Source organism: Pseudorca crassidens, chromosome X (genome assembly GCF_039906515.1).
Source record: "Pseudorca crassidens isolate mPseCra1 chromosome X, mPseCra1.hap1, whole genome shotgun sequence".
NCBI classification, from domain to species: domain Eukaryota; kingdom Metazoa; phylum Chordata; class Mammalia; order Artiodactyla; family Delphinidae; genus Pseudorca; species Pseudorca crassidens.
The window spans coordinates 67427717-67448691 of NC_090317.1; the positions used below are offsets into that span (position 1 = coordinate 67427717).

The following is a 20975-nucleotide window of genomic DNA, read 5'->3' on the forward strand; positions in this document are numbered from 1 at the left end:
AATTTACATTCCCACCAACAGTGTACTAGGGTCCCCTTTCTTCTGCATCCTCTCCAACATGGGTTATTTGTAGATGTTTTCATGATAGCCATTCTACAGGTACGAGGTGACATCTCACTGTGGGTTTTTTTAAAAAAAAATTATTTATTTGTGGCTGCGTTGGGTCTTCGTTGCTGCATGTGGGCTTTCTCTAGTTGCGGCAAGTGGGGGCTACACTTCATTGCGGTGCATGGGCTTCTGATTGTCGTGGCTTCTCTTGTTGCAGAGCACGGGCTCTAAACACGTGTGTTTCAGTAGTTGTGGCTTGTGGGCTCAGTAGTTGTGGCTCATGTGCTCTAGAGTGCAGGCTCAGTAGTTGTGGCTGTCAGGCTTAGCTGCTCCATAGCACGTGGGATCTTCCCAGACCAGGGATTGAACCCGTGTCCTTTGCATTGGCAGGCAGATTCTTAACCACTGCGCCACCAGGGAAGTCCCTCACTGTGGTTTTGATTTGCATTTCTCTGGTGACTAGTTATGTTGAGCATCTTTTCATGTTCCTGTTTGTCATCTGTATATCTTTGGAAAAATGGCTATTCAGGTTTCCTACCCATTTTTTATCTTTTTTGGTTTTTTTCTAATATTGAGTTATATGAGCTGTTTATATATTTTGGATATTTACCCCTTATCAGTCATATCATTTGAAAATATTTTCTCCCATTCTGTAAGTTGTCTTTTCATATTTTTGATGGTTTCCTTTGTTGTGCAAAAGCTTTTAAGTTTAATTAGGTACGATTTGTTTATTTTTGCTTTTGTTTCCTTTGCCTTAAGAGACAGATCCAAAAAAAATTGCTATGATTTATGTCAAAGAATCTTCTGTCTTCTAGGAGTTTTATGTTTTCCACTGTTATATTTAGGTTTTTAATCCATTTTACGTTTTTTTTGTATATGTTGTGAGAATATGTTCTGATTCTGTTCTTTTACATGTAGCTGTCCAGTTTTCTTGCACCACTTACTGAAGAGACTCTCTTTTTTCCATTGTATATTCTTGTCTCTTTTGTGATAGGTTAATTGATCATAAGTGCATGGGTTTACTTCTGGCTCTTTATTCTATTCCACTGATCAATGTGTCTGTTTCTGTGCTGTTACCATAATGTTTTGATTGCTGTAGCTTTGTAGTATAGTTTTAAGTCAGGGAGTGTGATACCTCCAGCTCTGTTCTTCTTTCTGAAGATTGCTTTGGCTATTCCGGGTCTTTTGTATTTACATACAAATTTTAGAATTATTTGTTCTAGTTCTGTGAAAAATGCCATTGGTATTTTGGTAGGGATTTCATTGGCTCTCTAGATTGTCTTGGGTAGTGTGGTCATTTTAACAATATTAATTCTTCCAACCCATGAACATGGTATATCTTTCCATCTGCTTGTTGTCATGTTCATTTTCTTTCATCAGTGTCTTACAGTTTTCTGAGTATAGGTTTTTTACCTCCTTAGTGAGATTTATTTCTAGGTGTTTTATTCTTTGTTATGTGATGGTAAATGGGATTGTTTTCTTAATCTCCCTTTCTGATAGTTCATTGTTATTTTATGAAATGCAACAGATTACTGTATATTGATTTTGTATCCAACATCTTCACCAAATTAATGAGCTCTAGTAGTGTTTTTTGGTGGCATCTTTAGGATTTTCTATGTTGGGATGATCCTAATTAAGTCAATGCTTGGAAATAGTTGCATGCAAATTATGTGTGATAGAGATAATAGAATACAGTAATGAAAAAAAGAAGTATTGTGAAGATTTGCCCATTGAACTGAGATTGTTTAACAAGCTAGTTCCTCTCTAAAGTGATGTTGCAATTTTTATGATACCTTTTCATAATCCTAGTACAGGTTACATTGTTCATAATGCATTGTCAGTTGAAGACAATCTGAGTTTTTCTACCAACAGCTGTAGTTTCTTCAAACTTCTCTTCCAGTTTTCAAGAAAACTGTGTTTTCAAGGTGCTTTCAGTTTTTATGGTGAGAGATTTGCTGTCAGAAGTGACGACACAGTCTGGCTTGGCCATTGCATCCATTTTTCACAGTGCCAATCCCACTCCTCTTGCCTTCCTGTATTCCTCAAAATCTTTACTCTTCCTTCATATATTCATCAAAGCCATTTTCCTATTAGCTGCTGAAAGGTAGCCATGGTTGGCCTTGGGAACAGTGTCTTGTGTGGGAAGCAGGGCACTTGGTCCTGGGAGGGGTGCTTTGCCTTACCCCTTCTAACCCCTGACCCCCATTCTCCTGAGCCAGGAGGTGCAAACTAGCTCCGCTCAGGACTCCTCAGGTACTTCCTGCAAGCTAAGTTGCTTTATTATTAAAATAATATGCTAGTTAAAATTAATTACATTTCCTTCAGACTTTAAGTTATTAGAATATTGTAGCTAAAGCTTAAGTTCCATTTGAACTATTTTCTGATGTATCTATATTGATACATATGGCTCTAGTTCATTCATTTAATTCATATATGGTCATCCATCATGTGAATGTATAATCTGTCTATCCTGTTTTTTATGGATAATTAGGTTATTTTCAAATTTTCTCTAGTACAAACAGTACTGCAGTTTGTACATGTCTTCATTCATAGCTTTAGTGGCCACATACAGCACGAGCTTTCTTTTAATATTTGCCTGATATATCAAATATCTTTTAAAAATTTACTCTTTTAATCATTTTTAAGGGTACAGTTCAGTGGCATTAACTACATTGGCAGTCCTTTGTAACCGTCCACACTCTCCATTTCCAGATCTTTTTCATCATCTCCAAAACAGAAACTCTGTACCCATTAAACAATAACTCTGCATTCCCTCCCCCCTCCAGCCCTCTATTGTGCTTTCTGTCTCTGTGCATTTGACTACTCTAGGACCCTCATCTAAGTGGAATTATACAATGTTTCTCCTTCTGTTGTGCCTGGCTTATTTTAGCTAGTATAATGTTTTCAAAGTTCATCTGTGGTGTAGCATGTATCAGAATTTCATTCTTTTTTAGCGAATATCATTCCTCTTATACCATGTGTATTGGGTTGGCCCAAAGGTTTGTTCAGTTTTTTCCATAAGATGGCTCTAGTAGCACTTAGTTGTCTTTAACTTCATTCGAAACAATTTTGTTAGATTGTATTGTGACAGCTGTCATGTTAGCATGCATTCAAAAAAAGGTATCAAAATTGGTGAATTTTTTGGTAGCCATTTTAATATTGAATATGGATTAAAAAAAGCATTTTTTGCATAATATGCTTTATTATTTCAAGAAAGGTAAAAATGCAACTGAAATGCACAAAAAGATATGTTCAGTGTATGCAGAAGGTGCTGTGACTGATCGAATGTGTCAAAAGTGGTTTGTGAAGTTTCGTGCTAGAGATTGCTTGCTGGATGATGCTCCCCGGTCAGGTAGTCCAGTTGAAGTTGACAGCGATCAAATCGAGATATTAATTGAGAACAATCAACGTTTCACCACATGGGAGATAGCCGACATACTCAAAATGTCCAAATCAAGCATTGAAAATCATTTGCACCAGCTTGGTTATGTGAATTGCTTTCACGTTTGGATTCTACATAACTTAAGCAAAAAAAAAACCTTGACTGTTTCCACGTGTGATTCTCTACTTAAATGTAACAAAAATGTTCCATTTTTTTATTTTTTTTATTTTTTTTATTTTTTAACATCTTTATTGGAGTATAATTGCTTTACAATGGTGTGTTAGTTTCTGCTTTATAACAAAGTGAATCAGTTATACATATACATATGTTCCCATATCTCTTCCCTCTTGCGTCTCCCTCCCTCCAACCCTCCCTATCCCACCCCTCTAGTTAGTCAAACCAACGAGCTGATCTCCCTGTGCTATGCGGCTGCTTCCCACTAGCTATCTATTTTACGTTTGGTAGTGTATATATGTCCATGCCACTCTCTCATTTCGTCCCAGCTTACCCTTCCCCCTCCCCATATCCTCAAGTCCATTCTTTAGTAGGTCTGTGTCTTTATTACTGTCTTGCTCCTAGGTTCTTCATGACCTTTTTTTTTTTTTCCCCCCTTAGAGTCCACATATATGTGTTAGCATACAGTATTTCTTTTTCTCTTTCTGATTTACTTCACTCTGTATGACACACTCTAGGTCCATCGACCTCACTACAAATAACTCAATTTTGTTTCTTTTATGGCTGAGTAATATTCCATTGTATATATGTGCCACATCTTCTTTACCCATTCATCTGATGATGGACACTTAGGTTTTTTCCATCTCCGGCCTATTGTAAATAGAGCTGCAATGAACATTTTGGTACATGACTCTTTCTGAATTATGGTTTTCTTAGGGTATATGCCCAGTAGTGGGATTGTTGGGTCCTATGGTAGTTCTATATTTAGTTTTTTAAGAAACCTCCATACTGTTCTCCATAGTGGCTGTATCAATTTACAGTCCCACCAACAGTGCAAGAGGGTTCCCTTTTCTCCACACCCTCTCCAGCATTTTTTGTTTCTAGATATTTTGATGATGCCCATTCTGACCAGTGTGAGATGATATCTAATTGTAGTGGTGATTTGCATTTCTCTAATGATTAATGATGTTGCAGATTCTTTCATATATTTGTTGGCAATCTGTATATCTTCTTTGGAGAAATGTCTATTTAGGTCTATTTAGGTCTATTTATTGGATTGGGTTGTTTGTTTTTCTGACATTGAACTGCATGAGCTGCTTGTTAATTTTGTATCCATTCAGCCAATCTGTGTCTTTTGGTGGGAGCATTTAGTCCATTTACATTTAAGGTAATTATCGATATGTGTGTTCCCATTCCCATTTTCTTAATTGTTTTGGGTTTGTTATTGTAGGTCTTTTCCTTCTTTTGTGTTTCTTGCCTAGAGAAGTTCCTTTAGCAGTTGTTGTAGAGCTGGTTTGGTGGTGCTGAACTCTCTCAGCTTTTGCTTGTCTCTAAAGGTTTTAATTTCTCCATCAAATCTGAATGAGATCCTTGCTGGGTAGAGTAATCTTGGTTGCAGGTTTTTCTCCTTCAACACTTTCAATATGTCCTGCCACTCCCTTCTGGCTTGCAGAGTTTCTGCTGAAAGATCAGCTGTTAACCTTATGGGGATTCCCTTGTGTGTTATTTGTTGTTTTTCTCTTGCTGCTTTTAATATGTTTTCTTTGTATTTAATTTTTGACAGTTTGATTAATATGTGTCTTGGCGTATTTCTCCTTGGATTTATCCTGTATGGGACTCTCTGTGCTTCCTGGACTTGATTAACTATTTCCTTTCCCATATTAGGGAAGTTTTCAACTATAATCTCTTCAAATATTTTCTCAGTCCCTTTCTTTTTCTCTTCTTCTTCTGGAACCCCTATAATTCGAATGTTGGTACGTTTAATGTTGTCCCAGAGGTCTCTGAGACTGTCCTCAGTTCTTTTCATTCTTTTTTCTTTATTCTGCTCTTCAGTAGTTATTTCCACTATTTTATCTTCCAGGTCACTTATCCGTTCTTCTGCCTCAGTTATTCTGCTATTGATCCCATCTAGAGTACTTTTAATTTCATTTATTGTGTTGTTCATCGTTGCTTGTTTCATCTTTAGTTCTTCTAGGTCCTTGTTAACTGATTTTTGCATTTTGTCCATTCTATTGTCCATTCTATCTCCAAGATTTCGGATCAACCTTACTATCATTATTCTGAATTCTTTTTCAGGTAGACTGCCTATTTCCTCTTCATTTGTTAGGTCTGATGGGTTTTTATCTTGCTCCTTCATCTGCGGTGTGTTTTTCTGTCTTTTCATTTTGCTTATCTTACTGTGTTTGGGGTCTCCTTTTTTGCAGGCTGAAGGTTCGTAGTTCCTGTTGTTTTTTGTGTCTGTCCCCAGTGGCTAAGGTTGGTTCAGTGGGTTGTGTAGGCTTCCTGGTGGAGGGTACTAGTGCCTGTGTTCTGGTGGATGAGGCTAGATCTTGTCTTTCTGGTGTGCAGGTCCACGTCTGGTGGTGTGTTTTGGGGTGTCTGTAGACTTATTATGATTTTGGGCCGCCTCTCTGCTAATGGGTGGGGTTGTGTTCCTGTCTTGCTAGTTGTTTGGCATAGGATGTCCAGCACTGTAGCTTGCTGGTCGTTGAGTGAAGCTGGGTGCTGGCGTTGAGATGGAGATCTCTCGGAAATTTTTGCTGTTTGATATTATGTGCAGCTGGGAGGTCTCTTGTGGATCAGTGTCCTGAAGTTGGCTCTCCCACCTCAGAGGCACAGCACTGACTCCTGGCTGCAGCCCCAAGAGCCTTTCATCCACAGGGCTCCTTAATTTGGGATGATTGGTTGTCTATTCAGGTATTCCACAGATGCAGGGTATATCAAGTTGATTGTGGAGCTTTAATCCGCTGCTTCTGAGGCTGCTGGGAGAGATTTCCCTTTCTCTTCTTTGTTCTCACAGCTCCCAGGGGCTCAGCTTTGGATTTAGCCCCGCCTGTGCGTGTAGGTCGCCGGAGGGCGTCTGTTCTTTGCTCAGACAGGACGGGGTTAAAGGAGCCGCTGATTCGGAGGCTCTGGCTCACTCAGGCCCGGGGGTAGGGAGGGGCACGGAGTGTGGGGTGGGCCTGCGGCTGCAGAGGCCGGCCAGACGTTGCAGCCTGAGGCGCGCCTGTGCGTTCTCCCGGGGGAGTTGTCCCTGGATCCCGGGACCCCGGCAGTGGCGGGCTGCACAGGCTCCCCGGAAGGGCGCGTGGCCAGTGACCTGTGTTCGCACACAGGCCTCCCGGTGGCGGCAGCAGCGGCCCTAGCCGCTCTGGGCGGCCCTAGCCACGTCCGTCTCTTGGCTCCGCACCCCTAGCCGCGGCTCGCGCCCGTCCCTGGAGCTCTCTCAAGCAGCGTTCTTAATCCCCTCTCCTCGTGCACCAGGAAACAAAGAGGGACGTAAAAGTCTCTTGCCTCTTCGGCAGTTCCAGACTTCTCCCCGGACTCTCTCCCGGCCAGCCGCGGTGCACCAACGCCCCGCAGGCTGTGTTCACGCCGCCAACCTCAGTCCTCTCCCGGCGCTCCGACAAAAGCCGGAGCCTCAGCTCCCAGTCCCGCCCGCCCCGGCGGGCGAGCAGACAAGCCTCTCGGCTGGCAAGTTCCGGTCGGCCCGATCCTCTGCGCTGGAATCTGTCCGCTTTGCCCTCCGCACCCCTGTTGCTGTGCTCTCCTCCGCGGCTCCCAAGCTCCCCCACTCCGCCTCCCGAAGTCTCCACCCGCGAAGGGGCTTCCTAGTGTGTGGACACTTTTCCTCCTTCACAGCTCTCTCCCGCTGGTGCAGGACCCGTCCCTATCCTTTTGTCTCTGTTTAGTTTTTTCTTTTGCCCTACCCAGGTACGTGGGGGGTTTCTTGCCTTTTGGGAGGTCTGAGGTCTTCTGCCAGCGTTCAGTAGATGCTCTGTAGGAGTTGTTCCACGCGTAGATGTATTTCTGGTGTATCTGTGGGGAGGAACGTGATCTCCGCCAAAAATGTTCCATTTTTAAAACAAATTGTGACAGACCATGAAAAGTAGATACTGTATAGTAATGTGGAACGGAAGAGATTGCGGGGCAAGCGAAATGAACCACCACCAACCACATCAAAGGTCAGTCTTCATCCAAAGAAGGTGATGTTGTGTATATGGTGGGATTGGAAGAGAGTCCTCTATTATGACCTCCTTCCGGAAAACCAAACAATTAATTCCAACAAGTTCTGCTTCCAGTTAGACCAACTGAAAGCGGCACTCGACAAAAAGTGTCCAGAATTAGTCAACAGAAAACGCATAATCTTCCATCAGGATAACGTACGCCAGCATGTTTCTTTGATTACCAGACAAAAACTGTTACAGCTTGGTTGGGAAGTTCTGATTCATCTGCTGCATTCACCAGATATTGCACCTTCGGATTTCCATTTATTTCGATCTTTACAAAATTCTCTTAATGGAAAAAAATTCAGTTCTCTGGAAGACTGTAAAAGGCACGTGGAACAGTTCTTTGCTCAAAAAGATAAAAAGTTTTAGGAAGATGGAATTATAAGGTTTCCTGAAAAATGTCAGAAGGTAGTGGAACAAAATGGTGACTACGTTGTTCAATAAAGTTCTTGGTGAAAATGAAAAATGTGTCTTTTATTTTTCCTTAAAAAACTGAAGGCACTTTTTGGCCCACCCAGTATATTAAATTTTACTTATCCTTTCATCTGTTGTTGATGGATGTATTGGTTGTTTTCCCTTTTTGCCACTTGTGAATAATGCTGTTATGAACATTGATGTATAAGTATCTGTTTGTGTCCCAGCTTTCATTTCTTTTGGTATATACTTAGAAGTAGAATTACTGGATCATATGGCAGTTCTATGTTTATCTTTTTGAGGTACTGCTATACTGTTTTTCCACAGTGGGTGCGCCATTTTATATTCCTAACAGCATCACACTCAGGGTTCCAGTTTCTCCACATCCTCACCAACACTTGTTATTTTCTTTACTCTTTTTTTTTGTGTGGGTGGGGGTTAATAGCCTCTTAACGGGTGTGAAGTGTTATCTCATTATGGTTCTAATTTGTATTTCCCTAATGACTAGTGATGTAGAACATCCTTTTGTGTGTTTATTGGATATTTGTATGTCTTCTTTGGAGAAATGTCTATTCAAGTCCTTTGCCCATTAAATTTTTTTTTGTTGAGCTGCATATTTTTATTTTTTATTGAAGTATGTTGATTTAAAATATTGTGCTACTTTCAGGTGTACAGAAAAGTGATTCAGTTTTACATATACATACATATATATACATACACATATATATGTGTGTATATAATGGGTTGCCCAAAATGTTCCTTCAGTTTTTAGGTAAAAATAAAAGACACATTTTTCATTTTCACCGAGAACTGTATTGAACAACGTAGTCACCGTTTTGTTCAACTACCGTCTGCCATTTTTCAGGCAACTTCATAATTCCATCTTCCCAAAACTTTTAATCTTTTTGAGCAAAGAACTGTTCCACGTGCCTTTTACAGTCTTCCAGGGAACTGAAATTATTTCCATTAAGAGAATTTTGTAAAGACCGAAATAAATGGAAATCTGAAGATTCAATATCCGGTGAATGCAGCAGATGAATCAGAACTTCCCAACCAAGCTGTAACAGTTTTTGCCTGGTCATCAAAGAAACATGCTGGCTTGCGTTATCCTGATGGAAGATTATGCGTTTGCTGTTGACTAATTCTGGGTGCTTTTCGTCGAGTGCCACTTTCAGTTGGTCTAATTGGGAGCAGAACTTGTTGGAATTAATCGTTTGGTTTTCTGGAAGGAGGTCATAATAGAGGACTCCCTTCCAATACCACCATATACACATCACCTTCTTTTGCTGAAGACTGACCTTTGGTATGGCTAGTGGTGGTTCATTTCGCTTGCCCCACAATCTCTTCTGTTCCACATTGTTGTACAGTATCTACTTTTCATCGCCTGTCACAATTTGTTTTAAAGATGGAACATTTTCATTACGTTTAAGTAGAGAATCGCATGTGGAAACACCATCAAGAAGGTTTTTTTTGCTTAAGTTATGTGGAACCCAAACATGAAAGCAATTCACATAACCAAACTGGTGCAAATGATTTTCAGTGCTTGATTTGGACATTTTGAGTATGTTGCCTATCTCCCACGTGGTATAATGTTGATTGTTCTCAATTAGTGTCTTGATTGCTATCAACTTCAACTGGCCTACCCGATCGTGGAGCATCATCCAGCAAGAAATCTCTAGCATGAAACTTCGTAAATCACTTTTGACACATTTTTTCAGTCACAGCACCTTCTCCATACACGGAACATATCTTTTTGTGCATTTCAGTTGCATTTTTACCTTTCTTGAAATAATAAAGCATATTATGCAAAAAATGTTGCTTTTTTAATCCATGTTCGATATTAAAATGGCTACACAAAAATTCACTAATTTTAGTAAGTCTTTTTTAAAATGCATGCTGATATGACAGCTGTCACAATACAGTCTAACAAAATTGTTTCGAATGAAGTTAAAGATGACAGTGCTACTAGAGCCATCTTATGCAAAAAACAGAACGAACTCTTTGGCCAACCCCATATGTGTACATGTGTATGTATATGTGTATTATTTTTCAGATTCTTTTCCATTATAGGTTATTACAAGATATTCAGTATTGTTCCCTGTGCTATACAGTAAATCCTTGTTGTTTGTTTTATATATAGTGGTATGTATCTCATAATCCCATACTCCTAATTTATCCCTCCCCATTACCCTTTGGTAACCATAAGTTTGTTTTCTATGTCTGTGAGTTTGTTTCTATTTTATATTTAGATTCATTGTATTATTTTTTAGATTTCACACATAGTATTATATAATATTAGCCTTTTTCTGTCTCCATATGATAATCTGTAGCTCCATCCATGTTGCTGCAAATGGCATTATTTCATTCCTTTTTTATGGCTGAGTAATATACCATTGTGTATATATACCACATGTTCTTTATCCATTCATCTGTTGATGGACAATTAGGTTGCTTCCATGTCTTGGCTATTGTAAATCGTCCTTTTATGAACATTGTGCTGCATGTATGTTTTTGAATTAGAGTTTTTGTCTTTTCTAGATATATGCCCAGGAGTGGGATTTCTGGATTGTATGGTAACTGTAGTTTTCATTTTTGAAGGAACCTCCATACTGTTTTTTATAGTGGCTGCACCGGTTTACATTCGCACCATCAGTATAGGAAAGTTCCTTTTTCTCCACATCCTCTCCAGCATTTACTATTTGTAGACTTTTGCTGATGGCCATTCTGACTGGTGTGAGGTGATACCTCATTGTAGTTTTGATTTGCTTTTCTCTAATAATGAGCAACGTTGAGCATCTTTTCATGTGCCTGTTGTCCATTTCTTTTTTGGAGAAATGTTTGTGTAGGTCTTCTGCTCATTTTTTGATTGGGTTGTTTTTGTTTTTTTTCTATTGAGTTGTATGAGCTGTTTATATGTTTTTGACATTAATCCCTTGTTGGTCGCATCACATGCACATATTTTTTCTGAGTCCGTAGGTTTTCTTTTTACTTTGTTCATGGTTTCCTTTGTTGTGTAAAAGGTTTTAAGTTTGATTAGGTCCCATTTTATTACTTTTGTTTTTATTTCTATTGCCTTGGCAGACTGACCTAAGAAAACATTGGTATGATTTATGTCAGAGAATGTTTTACCTATGCTCTCTTCTAGGAGTTTTATGGTGTCGTGTCTCATGTTTAGGTCTTTATTTTACGTTTTTTTGTTGTATATGGTACGAGGGAATGTTCTAACTTCATTGATTTACATGAGGTTGTCCAGCTTTCCCAACACAACTTGTTGAAGAGACTGTCTTTTCTCCATTGTATATTCTTGCCTCCTTTGTTGAAGGTTGATTGACCCTAGGTGTGTGGGTTTATTTCTGGGCTCTCTATTGTGTCACATTGATCTGTATGTCTGTTTTTGTGCCAATACCACACTGTTTTTATGACTGTAGCTTTATAATATTGTTTGAAATTTGGGAGAGTTATGCCTCCAGCTTTGTTCTTTTCCCTTAGGATTGCTTTGGCAATTCCAGGTCTTTTGTGGTTCCCTGTTACTTTTAGGATTATGTGGTCTAGTCCTGTGAAGAATGTCATGGGTAATTTTATAAGGATCGTATTAAATCTGTAGATTGCTTTGGATAGTATGGCCGTTTTACCAATATTTATTCTTCCAAACCAAGAGCATGGAATATCTTTCCATTTCTTTGAGTCAACTTCAGTTTCCTTTTTCCTAGTTCTCAGTTTCCTTTTTCCATGTTTTATAGTTCTCAGGGTATAGGTCTTTCACCTCCTAGGTTATTTTCCTAGGTATTTTATTTTTTTGTATGCTGTTGTGTCATATTATTTATTTTTAAAAATTATCTTAATTTTAAGTTTTGTTTATTTCTTTGGCTGCACCGTTCAGTTTGCAGGATCTTAGTTTCAGAACAACGATTGAACCCAGGCCATGGCAGTGAAAGCACTGAGTCCTAACCACTGGATCACTTGGGAACTCCTTGGATGCTATTTTAAATCAGATTTTTTTTACTTTCTCTTTCTGATATTTCATTGTTAGTGTAAAGAAGTGCAACAGATTTCTTTTTTTTTTTTTTAAAAAAAATTATTTGTTTATTTGGCTGCATTGGGTCTTAGTTGCAGCACGTGGGATCTTCATTGCTGTGTGCGAGATCTTCGTTGTGGCATGCAGGATCTTCAGTTGCGGCATGCGGGATCTTTTTAGTTGTGGCATGTGGGATCTAGTTCCCTGACCAGTGATCGAACCAGGGCCCCCTGCATTGGGAGCACAGAGTCTTAGCCACTGGACCACCATGGAAGTCCCCAGAAATGCAACAGCTATCTGTATATTAATCTTGTATCTTTCTACCTTGCTCAAGTCATTTATTAGTTCTAATAGTTTTTTTGTGGCCTCTGTAGGAATATTTGTATAGGGTATCATGTCATCTGCATATATTCACAATTTTACCTCTTCTCTTACAATTCAGATACCTTTTATTTCTTTTTCTTATCTGATTGCTGTGCCTTTGCCCATTTTTGTATTTGGTTGTTTGGTTTTTTTGGAGTTGAGTTATAGGATTTCTTTATGTTTTCTGGTTATCAATACCATTTCAGATATATGATTCAGAAATACTTTCTCCCATTTTGTGGATTGTCTTTTCTTCTCTTGATAGTGACCTTTGATGCACAAAAGTTTTTCATTTTGATGAAATCCAGTTTATTTTTTGTTGTTGTCTGTGCTTTTGGTATCATATTCAAGAAAGCATGACAAAATCCAATGTCATGAAGATTCCCCCTCTATTTTCTTTAAAGAGTTTCATAGTTTTAGCTACTATTTTTAGGTCTTTGATGCATTTGGAGTTAATTTTTGTATGTGGTGTGAAGCAGGCATCCACTTTATTCTTTTGCATTTGGTTATTCATTTTTTCCAACACCCCATGTTGAAAAGACTGTCGTTTTCCCATTGAATGTTGTTGATACCCTTCTTGAAAATCAGTTGACCACATATATGCAAGGCTTTATTTCTGGGTTCTCTATTCCATTGTTCTATATGATTGTCCTTTTGCCAGTACCATACTGTTTTGATTATTTTAGCTCTGCAGTTAGTTTTGTTTTTTTAATTTAAGTATAGTTGATTTACCATATTGTGTTAGTTTCAGGTTTACAGGAAGGTAGTTCAGTTTATATATATATATATATATTCAGATTATTTTCCATTATAGGTTATTACATGATATTGAATGTAGTTCTCTGTGTTATACAGTAAATCCTTGTTGCTTTTGCAGTTAGTTTTGAAGTCAGGAATTGTGAGTTCTTTAATTTTGTTGTATTTCACAACTGTTTTGGCTGTTCAAGATTCCTTGAGATTCATCATGAATTTTAGGATGGAATTTACTGTGTCTGTGAAAAAAACTGTTGGAATTTTGATAGGAGTTGAATCTCTAGATCACTTTGGGTAGTATTGTCATCTTAACAATATTTATTTGTGTCTTTAATTTCTTTCAGCAGTGAAAGTTTTCCTGTTTTGCGGCTTTCCGTAAGTCTTTCAATTCCTTGGTTAAATGTATTCTTAAATACTTAATTCTTCTTGATGCTATTGTAAATGGCATTGTTTTTTTTAATTTCCTTTTTGGATTGTTCATTGTTAGTTTGGAAAAATGCAGCTGATTTTTGCGTGTGAATTTTGTATCCACCAACTTTACTGAATTTGTGTATTAACTGTTAAGAATTTTTTGTGGTATCTTTAAGGTTTTGTACATGTAAGATGTCATCTGTGGACAAAGATAAGTTTACTCTTCTTTTCCAGTTTGGATTATAATATGCTATTTTAAACAGTTGTTAAGTGAACAAAAATGTAAAGTTAATTACCAATGATTTGTTTGTAAAAAAGACCATTTTTGGTCAGTATACTCATGAACATATGTCCAAATTTTAGAGACTCTATATGGTCCATTGCTAGAAGACAGCCACCCATCTGTGTGAGCAGGTAGATGAATGGGGGAAAATGAAAAATAGTTTTTGTTTTGTTTTTGTTTGGCCATGCCGTGAGGCTCGTGGGATATTAGTTCCCCAAACAAGGATTGAACTTGCGCCCACAGTAGTGAAAGCGCTGTGTCCTAACCACTGGCCAACCAGGGAATTCCCGAAAAATAGTTTAGGATGTTACCATTGTGGAAGACTGGGTAATGCATACACAGGATCTTTCTTACAACTGCATGTGAATCTACGATTATCTCAAAATGAAAAGTTTAATTTAAAAAAGGCTAGCTCCTTTACACATATACTTCTCCAAATAATGCAAAAGAGGTGAAACACTAGTAATTTTTAGAACTCCACATTTCTCATGGAAGAAATGTTGTAAAACATTCAGGGTGAAGAAAATGGCCCATAGTTAAAAACACTGACATTAGTACTTAAAACTTGTCTGAAATCCAGTCATTTATGATATGGTTAGCTTACATTAGGAATTTAGAATTTTTTTGGTTCTCTTGAAGATAGGTAGATTAGATGTCATTGGTCATTTACATCAAGCCCATGTTGTAATTGTGTGTTTGTGAGTATGAAGGCTGATCAGATTCTTCTTCAATCAAGATTTTTAACTATTCTTAAGGATCATTTTAAGGACTTGTACCTAGAACCTAGAATTAAGTAATGTATAGTACTGGTGGAGTAAGCTTCACATTTTGGTGGAGGAGGAAGAGAGTGACAGCCACGTCTGGATTTAATAAAAATAACTTAGAATAGTTCACAATTATAAAACTGATAAGTTAATGTGTGCAGTTTTGCCTTAGGAAAAGATTCTTCAATTTACAAAAGGGTTGATAAGTGTTGTCTTTCAAACAGTTTATTTGGTGTGTTTAAAATATCATTTCCACAAATAAGACTTAATTCCAAGGACCATCTCCAATGTATGACTCTAGAAATGAGGCAGATTTTAAAAGCTGACATCAGAGCTTTTATAAATGAATGAATATTTCCCTTCTAAATAGTCACCCTTGGAGGCCATACTGAAACCAATGATGATGTCATTCCTGAGGATACTTCAAGAACTCTCCTTTTGTAACCAATTTAGAAGACATGCAAGAAATTAAGTCTTCAGGAATACTTTGAATTTTGGCAAAAACTATTTTTAATGCACCTGATAATCTTTCATTATTCACCATACTTGACTCTAAATGACATTTGGCTATTTCCAAATATCACATCTGCCCTTAGAGAAGATTTTTCAAATGAGTGGGCAAATTTTTTAAGTATCAATTTTTTTTCACCATTGGACTTATAGCTGGTCTCATAATATATAATATTACACAAATATGTTCATTCCTAAGAATGCTGTCCTTCAGAGAACAAAAAAATTCTGATTGTATCCTCTTGTTTTAATTTTTTCATATTGAGGTACTATTAATGGGCTGCATTGATTTATCCATAGTCTTGACCTTGTTCAGCTACAGTATGAATTCATGTGATAGCTGGCTTTGTGGTTGGATTGCTGTGAATTCTAGGAATGAGTGCGATAATCATTATGCTGGTTTGCTGTGCTCTTTCATTTCTAAAGTACAGCGCTTTTGCTGTTTGGTAATCTGTTGATGAAACAAGGTGTAGAATGACATCGTCCATTCTTATTTTTAGATTTTGGTTACCAGGAATATTGTGTGCCATTGGTTGACATGTAGCGTCTTTTCCTCTGGTTCCATTCTCTAATTGAAAATTAAGGATACTGAGTGACTTGATGATAATTTTTTTGTACATCTGGTTCATTTCCAAAGGAAGGTTATGGCAAAAAGTAGAAACCATACCCTCTTGGTACCTATATTCTAGAGTCAAGTTTGTTTTAAGATTATTTAAAACAACCCTCTCCACCAAAACAACCAAAATCCCACACACAATGTCTAGTTGCAGTATGCCTGTTGATTTCATTTCTTTTTCGTTCACTAAATATCTTGGGATCTTCCTAACCAAACGTAGAAAAATGGTACAGAGGGGCCACTGGGTTTGGAGCCCAGCACCCTGCTTGAATCAGGGTGGTATCTGGCCCATGAAGGCCTGACTGAGATGTTACCTGTTTCCTAATTTTTTTTTTTTTTTTTTTTTTGCGGTATGCGGGCCTCTCACTGTTGTGGCCTCTCCCTTTGCGGAGCACAGGCTCCGGACGTACAGGCTCAGTGGCCATGGCTCACGGGCCCAGCCGCTCCGCGGCATGTGGGATCTTCCCGGACTGGGGCACGAACCCGTGTCCCCTGCATCGGCAGGCGGACTCTCAACCACTGTGCCACCAGGGAAGCCCCTAATGTTTTAATGTGCATTCTTTTGATGATTAGTGAGGTCGGTGTGCTTTTTCTCCCATTTTTTTTGGTTACACAGTTATATTCCCTTTTTAAAAAATTTTTTGTCTTTTATTCATTTATCTACTGGGAATTTAGTATTGTTATTATTTTTTGGCCATGCCACATGGCATGCAGGATCTTAGTTCGCCCACCAGGGGTCAAACCCGTGCCCTCTGCAGTGGAAGCATGGAGTCCTAACCACTTGACTGCCAGGGAATTCCCAGTATTATTTAGTATAATAAGAATCTTTATCTCTTTATTTTCAGATGAGTTTGCCTATTAAATTTTGGTTATTTTTTTGGAGGTTGCATGCAGAAGTTTTATTTCTTATGTAAAGTTTTATTACTTACATACATTTTTTTTTTTTTTTGCGGTACGCGGGCCTCTCATTGTGGCCTCTCCCGTTGCGGAGCACAGGCTCCGGATGCGCAGGCTCAGCGGCCATGGCTCACGGGCCCATCCGCTCCGCGGCATGTGGAATCTTCCCGGACCGGGGCACCAACCCGTGTCCCCTGCATCGGCAGGCGGACTGTCAAACACTGCGTCACCAGGGAAGCCCTACTTACATACATTCTTGAATTCCTTTCTCTATTTTGCATTTTCCGTTGAGGTGAAATTCACATAAAATAAAATTAACCATTTAAACCATTTTAGTATATAATTTAGTTTTTAAAGTTTTTACTAAATTCACAATATTGTACAATTGTCACCACTTTCTAATTCTAGAATATTTTTTTTGCCCCCAAAAGATAACTTATACCACCCAATTTCCCCCTTCCTTTATCCCCTGGCACCCACTAATCTACTTTCTGCCTCTGTGGATTTGCCTACTTGGACATTTTACATATATAAATGGAATCATCCAATATGTAGGAATTTGTGTCTGCATTTTATTTTTCAGTATGCAAGCCTCTCACTGTTGTGGCCTCTCCCGTTGCGGAGTACAGGCTCCAGACGCACAGGCTCAGTGGCCATGGCTCACGGGCCCAGCTGCTTTGCGGCATGTGGGATCTTCCTGGACCAGGGCACGAACCCCTGTCCCCTGCATCGGCAGGCGGACTCTCAACCACTGTGCCACCAGGGAAGCCCTGTGTCTGCATTGTTTAGCACAAAGTTTACAATGTTCATCTGTGCTTAGTATAGATGAATATTTCATTCCTTTTAATTGGGGTATAATATCCCATTGTCTCTTCATCAGTTGGTGGATATTTGGGTACTTTTCACTTTTTGGCTGTTATGAATATTGCTGCTATGAACTTTTGTGTTTAGTTTTTTGAGTGTGGGCATATGTTTTCATTCTCTTGGGTATATATCTAGGAGTCGAATTGCTGGGTTATTTGGTAACTCTGTGTTTAACTTTTTGAATTACTACTAAAATGTTTTTCATACTGACTCCCATTTTACATTCCCACCAGCAGCGTACGTAAGTTCCAATTTCTTTCCATCCTTGCCAACCCTTATTTTTTAAAAAATTATCATATCCATTCTAAAGAGTGTAAAATAGTATCTCATTGTGGTTTTGATTTATATTTTGCTCTAATGATTAATAATCTTGAGCATTTTTTCATGTGCTTCCTATTTGTGTATATTCTTAGAATTGTATATCTAACTTCTGTTTTTTATCGAGGTATAGTTGACTTACAAAGTTGTGTTGATTTCTGCTGCACAGCAAAGTGATTCAGTTATAAATATATATACATTCTTTTTTAAAAATATTCTTTTCCATTATGGTCTATCATAGGATATTGAATATAGTTCTCTGTGCTATATAGTAGGACCTTGTTATTTATTCATTCTATATATAAAATCTTACATCTGCTACCCCCAACCTCCCATGCTATCCCTCCCCCAACCCCCTCCCCCTTGACAACCACCAGTCTGCTCTCTATGTCTATGATTCTGTTTTTGTTTCATACATAGGTTCATTTATGTCATATTTTAGATTCCACATATGTGATATCATGTGGTATTTGTCTTTCTCTTCCTGAGTTACTTCACTTAGTATGGTGATCTATAGTTGCATGCATGTTGCTGCAAATGGCATGATTTTGTTCTTTTTATGGCTAAGTAGTATTTCATTGTATATATGTACCACATCTTCTTTATCCATTCATCTGTCAGTGGACATTTAGGTTGTTTCCATGTTTTGGCTATTCTGAATAGTGCTGCTATGAACATAGGGGTGCATGTATCTTTTTGAATTATAGTTTTGTCTGGATATATGCCCAAGAGTAGGATTGCTGGATCATATGGTAATTCTGTTTTGGCTTTCTGAGGAACCTCCATACTGTTTTCCACAGTGGCTACACCAACTTATATTCCTACCAACAGTGTAGGAGGGTTCCCTTTTCTCCACACCCTCTCCATCATTTGTTATTTGTAGACTTTTTAATGGTGGCCATGCTGACTGGTATGAGGTGGTACTGCATTGTAGTTTTGATTTACATTTCTCTAATAATTAGCGATGTTGAGCATCTTTTCATGTGCCTGCTGGCCATCTGTATGTCTTCTTTAGAGAAATGTCTATTTAGGTCTTCTGCCTGTTTTTCAGTTGGGTTATTTGGTGTTTTGTTGTTGAGTTATTGTATATCTAAGTTGTTTAAAACCCATTTCAAATTGGATTTGCCGTTTTACTGTTTAATTGTAAGAATTCTTTACATTATTAAAAGGGTATATATTTTATAAAAGGATTATTTTATTATTTTTTATTATTTTTTATTTTTTTGCGGTACACGGGCCTCTCACTGTTGTGGCCTCTCCCGTTGCGGAGCACAGGCTCCGGACGCGCAGGCTCAGCGGCCGTGGCTCACGGGCCCAGCTGCTCTGCGGCATGTGGGATCTTCCCGGACCGGGGCAAGAACCCGTGTCCCCTGCATCGGCAGGCGGACTCTCAACCACTGTGCCATCAGGGAAGCCCTATAAAAGGATTATTAATGCTTTTTCAGGTATATGATTTGAAAATAGTTGTCATCAGCTATGTGGGTTGTCTCTTCACTTTCTTGATGGTATCTTTTCATACACAAGTTTTGAATTCCAATGAAATAAGTTTTATCTGTTTTCTTTCTTGCTTTTCAGTTTAGGAAATCTTTTATTAGAAATGGGGTATATGTTTATTTTCTGCATTTTAAACTTTTAAGTTTTTTTTTTTTTTTGCGGTACATGGGCCTCTCACTGTTGTAGCCTCTCCTGTTGCGGAGCACAGGCTCCAGACGCGCAGGCTCAGCGGCCATGGCTCATGGGCCCAGCCGCTCCGTGGCATGTGGGATCTTCCCGGACTGGGGCACGAACCCGTGTCTCCTGCATTGGCAGGCGGACTCTCAACCACTGCGCCACCAGGGAAGCCCTAAATTTTAACTTTTTATAGCCCTGTTTGTTGGATTACAGTTACACTTATTACATAACTTAATAGGATATGCTGTGATAATTTAGTTATATAAATATTTCCATGGGAATCTGTGAGCTCTTCTAGGTCCTGTTCTATTCATCTTAGTGTTGGTCATTTATACATTTATTCTGTTCTAAGCAGAAAATAGAATAATAAACAAAAGAACTACTGAAGGCTTCCAGAGACTAAGTGCTCAGGAAATATATTTGATACATTACTGGATTATTATTTTAAATGATGTAAAGCAAAATCTCATACTACCAGCATTTTCCTTGAATAGTACTTTTTAATTTTTTAATTTATTTTATTTAAGTATAGTTATTTTACAGTGTTGTGTTAATTTCTGTTGTATAGCAAAGTGATTCAGTTATACACATATGTATATAGATGCATTCTTTTTCGTATTCTTTTCTATTATGGTTTATCACAGTCCTTGAATTATACTTTTTTTAAAAAAAATAATTTTGTATTGGAGCATCGTTGATTAACAATGTGTTAGTTTCAGGTGTACAGCAAAGTGATTCAGGTATACATATATGCATATATATACATTCTTTTTCATATTCTTTTCCATTATGGTTTATCACAGTCCTTGAATTATACTTTGATTGTAGATAAGTGTACAGGTAGATTTTGTTACTCATGTTTTCATATCCTCAGTGAAATAAAGAAAATTCATTTTCTTTCTTATTTTAAGTATGCATTCTTTCAGACCACTTACAGTGTAGATATATTTTCAGTTTGTTAAACTTTATATTTAATTTAATATATGACCTGGTAAGTTAGGATATTCTTAAAATTTTTATTTTGACAGTGAAAGCAAGTTGAATACATTGGTGCAGAAGCTTCATGACTTTCTGGCACACTCATCAGAAGAATCTGAAGAAACAAGTTCTCCTCCAAGACTTGTGATGAACCAAAGCACAGGTAAATTGAAAAAGGATGTGTAACATCTTCTAGTCTATTTTCCATTTATTTTTGAGCAGGTGCAGTTATTAAAGTCTTTAATAGCCCCTGTGTATCTAGTAGTTAGATAATATCTGATACTTGAGATTTTAATTCAGATAAGTAAAAAGTATAAGGTTTTATGGTTATAGGTGCTTAGAGAAGCATATACTTAGGGTTTTGTGTGTAATAGAAATGCTTTATAGAGGTGGGTGATGAGGTTATCTGTTTAAAATAGATAGTATTAGAAGTTGTAGGAATAGTACAGAAATATATTATCCTAGAAGTTATGCATGTATTACGAGTTACATTTTTATATTGTT

General features: G+C 38.0%; 1 protein-coding gene across 11 annotated transcripts in view; it reads left to right on the plus strand.

Moving 5' to 3' along the window:
* The window catches only part of ATRX (ATRX chromatin remodeler), a 251968-nt gene that overhangs the window by 36273 nt on the left and 194720 nt on the right, over positions 1-20975 (plus strand). For 7 of the 11 annotated variants that reach the window (XM_067723503.1, XM_067723492.1, XM_067723495.1 and 4 more), the window contains 2 exons: positions 13504-13534; positions 20522-20634. The exons of 1 other annotated variant lie outside the window; for it this stretch is intronic. In XM_067723503.1, the coding sequence (XP_067579604.1) occupies positions 13504-13534; positions 20522-20634 (144 nt within the window). The remainder of the gene's footprint in view (positions 1-13503; positions 13535-20521; positions 20635-20975) is intronic. 3 more of the 11 variants (XM_067723499.1, XM_067723496.1, XM_067723502.1) reach the window with 1 other exon arrangement.